The sequence below is a fragment of the Hippichthys cyanospilos genome, chromosome 9, assembly GCF_059441005.1.
Source record: "Hippichthys cyanospilos isolate Australia breed blue-spotted pipefish chromosome 9, RoL_Hcya_1.0, whole genome shotgun sequence".
Taxonomy (NCBI): Eukaryota; Metazoa; Chordata; class Actinopteri; order Syngnathiformes; family Syngnathidae; genus Hippichthys; species Hippichthys cyanospilos.
The window spans coordinates 22992501-23007614 of NC_142377.1; the positions used below are offsets into that span (position 1 = coordinate 22992501).

Here is a 15114-nt window from a genome sequence, read left to right on the forward strand (position 1 = left end):
CCTTGCAGCTGGACGCCGAAGCCGTTGAGGGGGTCCCCCGTCAGGAGGACCTCGCCGGTCTCCACGTGGACCACCTGACCGCCCGGACCCACGGAGCTGGACGCCAGCGACACTGAACGCACGCAAAGTCATGTGACGACCCTCCGTGACTTAACCAGGTGTGCTCATTCCTACCCCACTTACAAAACATTATATATATATATATATAATATATATATATATATATATATATATATATATATATATACTTTATGTGTATACTTTACTCTGCTGACAAAGGCATATGACAAAAGGGACAAGCCGGCACCGAGTTGCATCATGTTCCAAATCATTTGCTCTTAATTTGAAAAGGCGACCGGCACGCCTCGGCTGAAATCCTGATCACCCGAATGGTCAAAACACCGCTCAAAGTTAAAGACGCTATTATCGGCGTTTTAATTTATTCCAGTGCCGAAAATAATGACGGCGCCCGCCGGAAAAGCGAGATGAAAGTGAGAGGCTCACCGGAGCTTTTGTGGTCTTTCTTTCTGTGGCGGCGTTTGAGCAGCGAGTTCCGGGGGCTCATGGGCGCCGCCGGCCTGGGGAGCGTGTTGGAGCCCTGACCGCCGCCGGGGCCCGGGGAGAAACCGGCCGACACCAACGCTGCGGGCGCGCGCCGTGCCGGCGGAAGTGACGACAAGCGCAAAAACATACAAATACAGTCTTCCCTCCTTATACCGCTATTCACCTTTCGCACCGATAAGTCACGCCTTTTCCCTTTTTAAACAGCGTATGAACGCGCTTTGCGGATTGCTCAGGAAAAACACACTTTTGCTTCTGCGTCCTGATTGGCTAAGGGCTTGTAGGCCTGCGGAGACTGTCAAATATGTGACGTGAGTCATTTTTAATAACTTCTCATGTCTACATTGATCATGAAAACAAATTCATATATTTATATATATGCATGCATGCAAGTCTACCCATGAAAAGAAAATGATAAAACAATCACACAAGATGGAAAAATTACCCCAAAATACTGTATAAAGCTAAAACATATAGTATAATAAAGACAATTTTATTTCATAACGTAATAATAATTTGTAATAAACACACATTTTAAAAAAAGATTACAATCAACAAAAAAAAGTCAACTTCTTGACTTTGCGTGTATTTTTTGTAAGATTAAAGGAGGGAAGAGTGTCGCGGGCGCAACGTGCGAGCCAGCGCGCGTCTCACACTTGCAGTAGTCCAGGTTATTGTTGTTGACGGCGTTGTTGTTGGAGGCCGTCCACGACTTGTGCAAAGTGGAGCTGGCGTTGCAGCGGGGCGGGCACGGGTTGACGCAGGGCTCCCACGAGTGAGGGTGCTCCCACTTCTGAACCTTCACTGGAGCGCGGGCACACACGCAAATGGCATTATTTCCTTATACGTCGGTGACATATTTACATTCGGGCCTCCGTTTCAACAAGCCGGCCGACCAACGCCGTTCCTCCTGGTCTCTTGGCGTTTTGACAATCCGTGCAATATTTTAGCCGCCTGTTTTTGGGAAAACCCCACGGAATCGCCATATCGGCGGGAGGAAGCCAGCTACCGCGCGCCGTTCCGAGCGGACCGGACCGCGTCGCAGTGGAACAAGAGAATTTTTTTGCGCCCCCACCAGTGTCGCGTTGCTTGTTGGCGGTCATCCTGGTCTGCTGGGCGGGGATGATCTCCAGCCTGACCAGCTCGCCGGTGCTGGCCAGCAGCCGCGTGGCCTCCAGGACGCCGCAGTGCTCCGTGGACGTCCCGTCGATGGAGAGGAGGTGGTCCCCGGCGCGCAACGCCCCGCATCTGACGGTGGCAAAGGTGCCTCTTCTTTTTTGTTTTTTTTGGGGGGCGGGAGGCGGGGGGGTACCTGTCGGCCACGCTTCCGGGCCTGACCCGCTCGATGACGATGACCCGCTCGTTCCGACGGTCGGCCGAGGCGAGAGCGATGCCCAGCGCCGCCCCCGGGGGTTTGGCCATCTCCACCAGGAGGGGACCCGACGCGTTGGTCAGCGTGTCTGACCCATTGAAACACAGACGAGAAAATAACCGCAGCTAGCCGATGATCAGTTATGTCATGAAAAAAAGAGATATTTTTGTTGGTGGTTAAAGAACTATTAAAAATGTAGAAGAGAAAAAAATCAGATTTCCGCCACACTCATTCACTGCCAATGGCGCCCACATACGTCAAAGTGAATGAGTTTAGCATTCTACTCGTAACACGCTATATGTTAAAGAAGAAAAAATGGATTACTTGCAGTAAATCACCACCAATCAATTTGCGAAAGAGCACTTCACTCATTCATTGCCAAAGACGGCTATAGACGTCAAATCTCCATTTTTTGACTGGCCTAGTTAAGCAACCAATCAAAGGGTTTTTTGACTAGCATTTTTTTAACTTGAATTCACACTGCTTATCCTTACATTATTTTCCTCTCAAGGCATTTTCAAATTTGGTCTATGAGCCGCTATCTGCTAACCAGAAGCGCTAACACTATAGCCGTGAGCATTGCTAGCCACTAACAATCCTGTTATGTAGCAACGGAAAAATGTAAAAAAAGATCAATAATTGCTCGCTTTCAACGTGAATGAAAGACCCTGGCATCCTTCTGTTTTTCCATACGTGAGGCGTACGCGCGCACCCATGAGAGTCACGTCGTACTCCACGTGGAAAAGGGCCTCCTGGCCGCACTGGGCCAAGACGCTGAGGGCGTCGCCGTGGCTGGCGTTGTGCAGCGGCACGCCGTCCGCCGTCAGCAGCCGATCGCCGGGGCGCAGCGTGCCCTCCCTGCAACACACCAAAAAAACGCGGGCAAAACCGATGACCCTCCACAGACACGTTTACCGAATTTCACGTGGCTAAGTCAGAGTCTTCGGGGATTCCGTTTGCGGGGCCCCCGAAAATCCGGAAGGAGAAACAGCCGAAACGGACCCGGCGGCAGACTCGCCGCGTCTTTTCGGGCGCGGCTTCTTGAGACGTTTTGGCGCCCCGGCTCAAAACAAGCCCACTGAAGTCAAAGTTGCTCGGGGGAGCCCATTTCCCCCCAAAGCGACAGCCGAGACATCTGGCACAATCGCCCTCCCCGGCTCAATCCGCGGACGTTTGTGGCGCTCGACTTGCCGTTTGCAAATATTTGAGTCAAGCCTTTTTCTCATCAACGCCGGAAGAAGCGTAAAGGGCCGCGCTGCGTGAAAGTCGGGATTAAGTGGCCTGCGACCGGCACATCAATGGGATAGAAAGCAGCGTGAACGCCTCATTTCCTCCAGGCTGACCCACATTTTTCGGAGACAATTTTCCTCGCTTAACTGAGCCCGGGGCTTCGCGGGCTCCGAGGAGGAGATAGCCGGGGCCGCGTCTTTGATGCCCGGGTCACCGGGAGAACGCCGAGCGGACGGAAAACGCTCGGGATTTGTGAAGACCTGCCCTGACGTTAAAGTTTGGAAAAAGATGGATGTAAGCTCTGTTGCGGACTGCGGTGTCTTTGATGTTTAGGAAAAATAAAAAAAACATACCTGCACGAGCTTGGTCAAAAATACATGTATGTTAGCTTTGCGCAAGACAGCAAAAAGGGCAAAGATATTTGTGAAAGGAATATACAGGTAGGGACGTGAAGTACACCGTCATTAAAGACACACGAAATACTGACAACACACGTGGAAAAAGGCGGGAAACATGGAAAAACACGCTTGCGTATAAGCCCAAAGTCAGACACGTTAAACAACCATCTTAGACGCGCGTGGAAATCGTCGTAAGACACCGAAATACTGACATCAAAGACACTGAAATATATTTCAAACGCGACAGACGACAGACTTTAAAAACAACATCAGGCGCAAATGAAATCAAGCGCAACAAAGACACGTAAACAAACACGCGAACAAGACCGATGGCCAAAACACAAAAACAGGAATTAAAGATCATGAAACATCCATCCAAGACACACATGGAAAAAACTCCCAAAGGGATGTGCCTAACACAATCAAAGACACGAAACACATGCGAAAAGACACATCAGACATCGATGCAGGCTTCAAAAACACACACGCCAAATCATCAAAGACACTTGAAGAATGAACATGACATACACGGAAAAAGGAGTGCGAGTACGTCGAAAGGTGAATACAAGAAGCGCAGAGTGACTTTTTCAAGAATCCTATTTTCATATTTGCTGCTGTCCCACTTTAGCGTTTCTTTCAAAGACACCGCCGAGTAAAAATAGCTTCCATCCTGTCGGAAGCCGCTTCCATATTTTTCCTCTTATTATTAACGACGCGGCCTTCACTCTTATTTGCGGGCGCGAAGGCGCTACCTGTCAGCCGGGCCTCCGGGCCGCACGTACGTGACCACCAGGGGGCGTGACTTCCGCCAGTCCTCGTGGATGCCGCCTGGGAAGACCGACCCGGCTTCAGTCCAAAACCGGGATTTGCCCGTTCCTTCTTTTCAAAATCCCGATTACCTCTGACCACGAAGCCGAAGCTGCTCCCTTCTTTGTGCAAACAGATGTCGATTGTCTTGGAGATGGCGCCCGACGTGCCGTCCGGCGCTGCGGGAACCGCGTGAAAAACAAAACCCCAAGCGCGAATGAAAGGAAGCCATCGACATGGAAAAAAGCATTTGAGCTCACGGGGTCGGGGTTTGCGTTTTTGCGCTTCGGGGGGCCGGGCGCACCTGTAGGCGGCAGCGGGTACTCCACCTCCAGCAGGACGCGCTCGCCCACGTTCTTGAGGAGGCTGATGATCTCGTCGTGCCGCAGTTTGGTCAGGTTGATGCCGTTCACCGACTTGATGTCGTCGCCCACGTTCAGCTGGTCGCTCCTGCGAGGGGCGGCGCCGTCACCGGACGCCGTCGCCGGACGCCGTCGCCAGGCGCCCGCCCGCCCGCCGGCGCGCGCACCCACCGGGCGGCCAGCCCGCCGGGCCGCAGGTTGGACACCCGCGGCTTGCCGTCCTTGTCGGTCCCCCCCGAGATGGTCAGGCCCAGCGTGCTGCCTTCCTTCTTCAGCAGCTCCACCATGGTCACCCCCCGCAGGGCTTCTGAGCGCAAATGGGCAAACGCAAACGACGACACAAACGCACACGCGTTAATACAAAAGACCCACATAGCAAAAACCTGCACAAATTCACTCTTACGCACACATAGATGGACGTGAACACAAATCAACACACCTTCACACATATGAAAATAGTCCAGTGCAAAAATGCACACAAACACATACATGCAAACATACACACACAAACACACGTACAAAATAAATATGGACACACACAAACACAAAAAAAGACACACACATAAAAGTTGTCAAGCATGCCAAAGTACACTCAAACACACACACACCGTTGCACACATGCATACAAACCAACACAAGAAAAAACAAGCACACAAATACACTCAAGCATTCCAAAACACACACACACAATAACATGAACACACACGTGCACACAGTAAAAGATAGTGGGAATTATGAAATTAAGCAGACAAATACACAAAGACACACAAAACACATTCATGCAAACACACATATAAAGAGTCAATCACGCAACAACGGAGGCAAATAAACACACATACATGCACATGGAAAAAAACCAAGAGACACACAAACACACAAATGCATGTACACATCCAGCCATGCAAGAATGCATACAAATACCCAGACACACACACATACACAACACACGTACAAAAAACAAACACACATATGCATAAACACACTCACACATAAATACAAGCAAAAACACAAACATAAACACACCAAAGGCATACAAACACATGCAAGCATGCACACACAAACACACAAACGCACACAGACACACACAACAAAACAACAGGTGAGATGGAGTGTAGCTGTGATAGATTAGCAAGATTAGCTCAATCCCTGGGGCCACACTCACCATCAGTCAGGTGCTTCACACACACACACACACACACACACACACACACACACACACACGATGGAGGCATGCGCACACTAATGAATCACACTGGCTGTCATATTTGCATAAAACTGGAGTGAAGTTGTTGAGAGATTAATTTGTCTGCGCATCACACACACACACACACACACACACACACACACACACACACACACACACACACACACTGCAATAGTATGCCATAATATTACAACATGCGTGTCTAGTAGCGCATATCATATCTTATTACAATGATGCAGACCATCCAATTTTGTTGCATCAGAACAACAAAGATCATTCAACTTTTTCATTTGAAATGTAAATGTGGAGATGGCCCCGGGCTTCTGTTCAATGCAGGTTGGCCCCTACAAATTCTTGACAAATTCTTCACTATTCAGTTTATAAGCGTCAACAAAATGTTATGTGGCAAAGTTTCAAATGGCCCCTGAGCCCTCCTTTCCCTCCTACGTGGCCCTCAAATGAACATTTTTGGACACCCCGGCCTCAGGCGGTACACACACCCGAACGATGGCAAAATGAGGCTTCGTGATGCACCTGTGTTAAATTCCTCTCGTTGGAGCGCTCGTTTTAAAAAGAAACACTAACGCGGTGGAAATGTACGAGATTTCCCCGAGTGCCATCTAGAGGCGCCGAAAGATATCACCAGTGCGTCGTGAAGCTTCGTTGGTCAATCTCTTATGTAGAGATGCACCCCGAACCGAGAACCGGTCCAAGAACGTGCCTGGTATGCTGTGTCTCCTCGAAGTGGGGCTGTGTTCCGCTCCAGAGACGTCCTTGGTCTTGCCATACGCTCCGTCATCTGCAAGCGACCACAACAGTGAGGTGGGGGGGGCGGTCATCGTGCCCGTGACGCTAAGTGTCCTACTTTACGGGCTACGCTGCCGCGTGAGTTCTCGTCTCGGTGACGGCCGGCATGCAAAGGCCGAATGCCCGAATATGCTGCTTCGTTTGCACCCCCCACCCCCACCCACGCATAGATAAACAAACACATACACATGCATATATATATATATATATATATATATATATATATGTGTGTGTGTGTGTGTGTGTGTGTGTGTAAACAAAACAAAAGCAAACACGCACAGTACACGCATTCACACACACGCATCCAAATGAAATCACACTTACATTACAAATATGCACCCAAACACACACATATGCATCAGCATGCACAAACACACACACGTACACACGCAAAAAGCACAGCCAGAAAAAATACATATGCATGATCCTCGCACACAAACGCGCACTCACACAAATAAAATCACACAAACATACAAACCCATATGACACCGCGCACACACACGCATCACCAAACATGCACAAACACACACTCACACACAAAAACAATACATGTGCACACACAAACACGCACATACACACTCAAAATCACACAAACCCATATGCAACCCTACACGCGAACACGCGTACACACACACACACACACACACACACAGGCAACAACAAACTTGCACACACAGGCACATATAAAAGCAAAGACCCGAAGTGTGTCTTTTGGATATTTTTCGTTTTGGAATTTTTTTTCCCCGCTTGTCGGCACCGAAGCCTTCAAAGCGGCTTACCGTCATCACGTGACAGGATTAACGTCAGCGACGGCACAAAAGCTCGTCAAGGCGCATTCATTTTCCACCTTCAAATAATTAGCGGATGACAAGTGTCACGTCGTCGCTCGGACCGTCGCCGACCATTGGCTGAAGTGCGCGGCCGCATACTTCTTTACTTTTAATCTTGGCTTGTTTCGCGGGTCTCTTTTTGACCAAACTTCTTTTGACCCGTAAGACCCAAACCATTTGCAGGTTGCGCGCTTAATTCCAAACCCCAAAGTTGTGCCATTCCCTTTTTGACCCCACAGAGGCTTTCTTTTGATCCGACTGACAAAGAAAACGTTACAATTATTGTGTATAGGTTATTCCATATTTGTTTCTACATGTATATTAGTAGATATGGACATTTTCTGTTGGGGTTGTCATGTCTCCCGCAGCTGTAATGAATCACAGGCACGATGACCTAATTACAAGCTGAAACAGTACGGGATCTGTCGCCATTTTCCCGGTACAGAAGATAGCAGTGATTGCACGGACTCATAGTGTATGGACCTCCACCTACAACCCCCACTATCAGAAAGTTATTGTTACCTTGCTGCCATGATGTCTCCCCTACCCTTTCGGGGCTGAAATTGCTTTTGTAACAAGCTTAACGAATAAAAGAAAGCTTAACCATATCGTAGGAAGATCTGAGAAGATGCAGGTTCCAACTGACACAACCTGGAATACAAGTCGAAAAAAATGTTGCGTCGGTGCTTTTCTGACCCAATTTGGGTCGGAAAAGGCTATTTTGACACATACTCATTTGAACCGACTCGGGTCAAAAAAATTTCCACCATTTTTGGGTTGCGAAACACCAAAAAGAGTTGTGTGAAAAACAAGCCACATTGGATGCCCGACTGCCTCCCATCCTCACAATCTAACATCTTCAAACAATTGTATCTTTTCACCTTCCGGCGCAAATAAGTCTTCCCTCCTTCCAAACTGCATAAAACACGACACGAAACAATAGCTCGGAGAAAAAGTACTTCAGTTTTATGTAATACTTGTCTAAGTCCTCAGACACTTTGGAGAGCTTCTCACACACACACACAAAAACAAGAGACGTGTGCGCACGCAAACACACAAAGGCAAGGGGGCTACCCGAATGCAAAAGCGCCTGATTGCAGTCATTATGATGCTGAAAGTGGCTAAAGCGACGTGTAATTAGCCAGCGTCCACACAAAGCCTGGTTAACTCATGTTGACACACACACACGCACATTCCAGTGAGACGTGTGTCGCCCACGTAAGCGGGCCAATGGAAAGAACAAGCGGTAATTAAGAAGCTTAATGGCTTTTGTGTTGTGCTTAATTGCGGCCTGATGTGTCAGAGTGGGGGGGGGGGGGGGGCGGCGGGGGGGCATCGATGCCCATCGCATGTTGTTATTTTTGCGTGTCATGGACCGACAGACGCGATCTTGAACGGGAGCGCGAAGACAACAAAAGCTCGAAATACTCGCTCGAGTCGCCACGAGTCAGCAAAAAAAAAAGGGGGGGAAAGTGCGGAAGATGAGAGGACGGCAAGAAAGTAAGGACGCCAGTTGAGAAATCCGCAAGGTTGGGAGGATTGAAGAAAGGATGAGGATGAAAGGATGCTGGTTGTGTGGAAAAAATGAGGATGTATGCAAGAATGTGAGGACGCAAGCGGAGAAGAATGAAGGGATGTGAAGGCGCCAGGGGATCAGGCCGCAAAGGGGGGACGATGAGATAAGGTGGCAAGGGTGTGACGAGCTGACAATTTGAGGACGTGAGGATGGGAAGACGGACGAGGACACCGGTGTGGAATGAGGTGAGGATGCAAAGAATGAAGTCAGGATGCAAGGAGTGATAAGACAAATGGTGAAGATGAACGGACTTGAGGGTGGAAGGGGTGAAGACATGAGGACACAAGGAGGGAATGAGGTCAACATCTTCTATCGGAGGAAGGAATGATGTAAGAACGCCAGGAAGCAAGGAGGCACGACGTGACAGTGAGAAGGATGAGATAGGGTGAGGATGCAAAAATTTGAGCGAGCAAGGACGCAAAGACATAAGCGCACGAGGATGAGGTGAGGAAATGAGGAAACGCCAGGAGTGAAAGTGACATAAGAATGCCAGGATGCGATGGCGTAAGGATGCCATCGTTTGAGGGGGTAAGGATGCGAAGACATGAGGAAACGAGGACGGGGTGAGGAAATGAGGAGGCCAGGAGGAGGGAATGATGTCAATATATGAGGAGGCAAAGATGGGAGGAGTGCAAATGACATAAGGACGTGCTGTGACGCATGTGATGAGGTAAGTGCAAGGATTTGAGTTTAAGGATGAGATGAGATGAGGATGCAAGGAATTGATCAAAGGATGCAAATTCATGAAGACAACGGGATAAAGTCAAGAAATGAGGATGCTAGGAGGAGGGGATTACGTAAGGACGCAAGCACGGGGTGACAATGACATATGGATGTGAGGGTACGGTGAGGACGCAAGGGTATAAGGATGAGACACGAGGACATGAGAATGGAATGAGATGAAGAAATGAGGATGCTTGGAGGAGGGAATGTATGAATGCACGGAAGCGCAAATGGAAGAATGGGAGGAAGAAAGGAAGGATGCGAGTACGTGATGAGGTGAAGTTCAAGGATTTGAGGTTGTTAGGATGCAAGGACATGAGGACACGGGGACGGAACGAGGCGCAAATATGAGGACGCTTGGAGCGGGGAATGATATGAGGAGGTGAGGACGCAATAAGGGGACTATGAGATAAGGATGCCAGTAATGACGTGAGGATGCAAAGACGCAAGGAAGAACGAGGAAGGATATGAGGACGGGACGAAGAGGGGACCGCGCGGAGACGCCAACCGATGCAAGTAAAGAAAGACGGCAACTCGAAAGGGCGGATGGAATCCGGATTCCGGGCGTGAGCTTGCGCAGATGTGATGATACGATGACATAATATTGGAAAGAGATTGAGGAAATGAGGACGCAAGGCCGCTAGGAGGTAAGGACGCCGGATAAGGATCGGCGCCCCTCTCCTCCCCCTCCTCTCCACGCCGCGTCGCATCGGCACGACTTTGACGCTCGCTTTGAGGCGAAACCGCCGCAAGCGTCAAACGAGCATATTAGCGGCGGCGCTCGGCTGCCGGCCGGCCGGCTATCTATCGATCGGGCCGGATGTCCCCCGAGGCCGGCCCGCCATTGTTTTGTGTGCGCGCACGTCATGGGAAGTGGCGCTTCGCTCGCCGCTGCACCAAATAGGACGGCGCTCATTTGCACAATAAGTCGCCTAGCGCGAGTTCGCCATCGCTGCTTCGTCGCCTCCTAGCATAGCGCGTTCCAAGTGGCCCGGCTACTTAGCCTGATGACCCACCAAAAAAAAAAAAGCCACCTAACAACTTGTTAGAGTCAATGCACACGTTATCTCATATTTACTATTTAGCACGGAACACCTCCGTTTGTTCTTCTCGCGAGCAAAAAGAATCAAAAGCCTCTTGCCTTCCTTTGTTGCGTGTTGTTCATGAAATGTTCTAGGTTGCCTGAACCTGACTATGTAAGTGCTATCTATCACCTATTTAACAAGCAAGTGACTCAACTACCTAACAAGCAACATTCTCATTAAGCAAATTGGGTCAGGTTAAAAAAAAAGTAGTTATTTCAACTACCTGAATAACTTTCTACATTACCTGCTTAGCTAGTTGGCTAGCCATCTAGCTTGCTAGCTAGGTAGCTAGATACAATACCTAGCTACTCACCGTAAACTAGCTCCATCTATGATGGTGAAAAACAAGGGAAAACAGTGTTGCGCTGCTTTGTAAGCTTATTTTTGTTATTTATTTCGTCATTGGTGGCCCGTTGGGGCATTGACAAAAGCGTTTGGGGAGGGAGGAAGATGATGCAACGACAGTTGCTTTAAAAGCTCAAAAGGCCTGAGTGCACAGGCGCATAATGTGCTTTTTAACACACTTGGCATATAGAGGATCACTTGGATCAATTTTAGTGCTCGCTTACCATATTTTCTGCACGATAAGGCGCACCTTCAATGAATGGCTGATCTTAAAAGTGTTTTATTTATTATATATATATATATATATATATATATATATATATATATATATATATATATATATATATATATATATATGTGTGTGTGTGTGTGTGTGTGTGTGTGTGTGTGCGTATGTATGTGTATGTGTAAATTACATTTATTTTACAAAAGCCAACTGAGCCAGCGCACGTGGAAATAAAAAAAGTTGACGGTTATGAAAAATCAGTCAGGAAGATTGGAATCGGCAAGCAAATTCGGCAAAAGAAAGAAATTAGCCAATTATTAGAAATATTACCCATAAAATGTGACATTGCTCCACAGAAATATCAAACAATAATAATTAAGTACAAATAATTACAAATTAGCCAGCAAACTTAAAATTAGCTAGCAAAGCAGTGAAATCAGCCAGATGAAATTAGCAACCGAACGCGATTTTGTCTCACAAAATGTCAGCTATAAACATCAGAAATTTGACAACAATTAAAAGGAATTTCCCAACTAATATATGGAATTAGCGTCAAAAATAAACATCAGAAAAAACAGAAATGATGGAAAGTTCCCAACAAAATTGCGCAATTGGCTAGTCACATGTGAAACTATCTAGAAAACAAGTATTGCGCCAACAAACGGGAAAATTTGCAGGCAAATGTTAGAAACGGCAGAGTTGAAGCAAACACACGGTGTCCCGCTATGGATGATCACTGTCTCCCCCTAGTGCTTCTTGATTGTCCTGCACCCATACAGTCAATCAATCATTTGGTCCACGCCCCTTGACACGTCAACTACACTGCCCCCGGGCCTGGGTTGCTGAACACGAATTCACCCCCCCCCCCCGGCTTTTTGATCATCTTAGCTGCCATTCTAGCATCCTGAGCTCCGTGGCGCCACCTGCTGCTCCAGAGCCAGCACCACCATTCACTTCCTTCCTTGCTCTTTGCACTCACCGCCACCGCCGGCCCCGACGTCCCTCCGCAAGCCACAAAACATCACCGCAGACATGGAGGGGATCAGCTGCCGTGTCCACTGCCACGCACACACGCTCGCGCACTGCTGCCACACCAAAGAGGAAATGCCAGAGAGAGAGAGGGAGAGAGAGGGGGGAGAGAGAGGGAGAGAGGGGTGAGAGAGAGAGAGAGAGAGAGAGAGAGAGAGAGAGAGAGGGAGAGAGGGGTGAGAGAGAGAGAGAGAGAGAGAGGAAGTGGATCGCCGAGCGCTTGGGGAGCCAAGTGCCGATGATCAAAGATGACTGGCGCTTACGTTACTACCGCTCAAAGCCCACAGAGACGGAGAGAGTGAGAGAGAGAGAGAGAGAGAGAGAGAGAGAGAGAGGTAAAATGTCAGAATTGGAAGGTGAGGATGGGAGGCTGCGGGAATGAAAGGAAGTGTGGAAGGAAGCAAGGAAAGAAGCAAGAATGCAAGGAGGGAAAGGAAGAAAGACAGGAAGCAAAGCGGCAGCGAGAAAGGAGATGATAGCGAAAGAAAGCAAAGAAGCAAGGAAGGAAGAAAGCGTGCAAGGAAGGAAAGGAGGAAGGAGAGAAAGAAGGAAAGAGGCAGGCAAGGGAGGATAGAATGAAGAAAGTAGGAAGGAAGGATGCCAATCTGAGAATGAAAGGAAGTGAAGGAAGTGAAAGAAGAAAGAAAGAAGCGAGGGGATGGAAGTAAGAAAGATGGAAGAAAGTAAGCAAGAAGAAAATAAAGGAAGGAAGGAAGAAAAGAGGAAGAAAGTAGGGAAGTAAGGAAGAAAGTCGGGAAGGAAGGAAGGAAGGAAGGAAGGAAGGAAGGAAGGAAGGAAGGAAGGAAGGAATAAGGAAAGGGAAGGAAGAAATACGGAAACGGAAGGAAGAAAAAAGGAAGGAAGAAAGCAGGGAAGAAACTAAGCAAGAAGAAAATGAAGGAAGAAAGTAGAAGGAAGGAAGGAAAACGAGGAAAGAATCAGAGAATGAAAGGAAGGAAGGAAAGAGGATGGAAAACTTAAAATAAAAGAATGTGATAGGATAGGAAGGAAACAAGCAAGGATGCAAGGAAGAAAAGCGCGGAAGCAAGCAAGACAGGATCAAAAGAAGGAAGTGCTTAAGGACGGAAGACGGAGAGAAGAAAGCAAAGAAGGAAGCGGGGAAGAGCAGGCGACAACGCAAGAACGAGAGGTGGAAAGATCGTGGACACGAGAAGGTGCCGCAAGGATACGCTAGCATGTAACGCTAGCATGTAAGGACGCAGCCCTCACTTGTTTCAACTTTGACATTTCGGCTTGACAAAATCTTTCGCCATTCACGTGAAGGCAAACAGGCGGCGGCTTATTTCCCCTAGTAGCATGAATATAGCGGCACGCATTTGAAAGCATATACAAACACACCGATGTGTGTGCGCGCGTGCGTTGTCAGTAATAAGCCTGCTTCTTATTCACGCTCTGTGTCTCCCCCACTCAATGTTTTGGTCAGTTGTTTTTGGAGCTCCCTCACCCGCCTCTGCCTGACCTACTTTTCTCTCCCAGCCCCCCCAAAACTAAAAAAATAAATAAATAAATAAATAAATAAATAAAAAGTTCATTCTGCATCTTTGCATCGGCGTGACTTGGCTGGCAGCACGATGTCTGACTCAAAGAAGCGCGCCCGCAGCCGCTTTTCGCCGCTTCCGTCATCCGCGCCGCAGCGGCCATCGAGACGGAGCTACAAAATGGGAAATTAGCCGCCAGATCTGTGACGCCGGCGAGGAAACGGGAAAGGATGGCCGACAACGCATCGTAGGAAACTAGCTAGCAAACATACGCCGCAAAAGTTAGCCGGCAAAAAATTCATTGGCCGACAAACGTGTGGGAAGCGTGGCGCGAGCTAGCAAAAAACGCATTTACGTGCATTTCTAAAGTAGGCTAGCTAACATAATAAACCGGGCTAAAAACAATTAGCCGGCCAACTTAAGAAATGACATCGAACAATAAGCTCCAAACAGGAAAGGTCAACCAGCAAGATGCAGGAAACTAGCTAGCAAACATATAATATGTGACACAAGTCATAAGAAAACATGATCACTTAGCAAACAAGAGAAATGACCAATTAATTAAAAATACATTTGCCATTTAGGGAAAAATGAGCCCAAAAAATTATTTGGTAGCTAGCAGCCACCAAATTTAAAAAATTAGCCACAAAACCTAATACTAGCCAACAAACATACATTTGCCAATCAGGAAATGTTCTCAGCAGCCAACAAACATAACAAACGAGAATAAATACATTGAATTAGTCAGCCAACTTGAGAAATTAGCCAGAAAACATGAGGATACGTGTAAAACTGAAATTAGTGATAAGGATGAATTAGCCAATTCGCAAGAGAACTTAAACGGCGAAAAATGACAAATTAGCCATCAAATATGAGAAATTAGTCAGCTTGATTATAGTAAAGATAAAAAAAAAAGTAATTTGACTGATGTTGCTTTCGTCCTCCGTGCGCATGTGTGTACGCTTGCTCGTGTGTCTATGCAAGCGTTAAAGCCCGGCGGGAAGCAGAGGAGGATAGAGTGAAATTAAGCGCTCTTGAGAATGACTCATGTCGGCACACT

General features: G+C 47.9%; 1 protein-coding gene across 12 annotated transcripts in view; it reads right to left on the reverse strand.

Annotated features, from left to right (window-relative positions):
* Positions 1-15114, reverse strand: part of grip2b (glutamate receptor interacting protein 2b) — a 45429-nt gene that overhangs the window by 10201 nt on the left and 20114 nt on the right. For 4 of the 12 annotated variants that reach the window (XM_088424202.1, XM_088424210.1, XM_088424204.1 and 1 more), the window contains exons 2-12: positions 6656-6733; positions 4902-5034; positions 4673-4818; positions 4461-4547; positions 4314-4389; positions 2646-2791; positions 1874-2021; positions 1637-1809; positions 1216-1365; positions 505-642; positions 1-112 (exon numbers count right to left, since the gene is read on the reverse strand). The exon at positions 1-112 is cut by the window's left edge and continues 75 nt beyond it. In XM_088424202.1, coding sequence (XP_088280328.1) covers positions 1-112; positions 505-642; positions 1216-1365; positions 1637-1809; positions 1874-2021; positions 2646-2791; positions 4314-4389; positions 4461-4547; positions 4673-4818; positions 4902-5034; positions 6656-6733 — 1387 coding nt within the window. The other 8 variants (XM_088424199.1, XM_088424209.1, XM_088424201.1 and 5 more) reach the window with 5 other exon arrangements.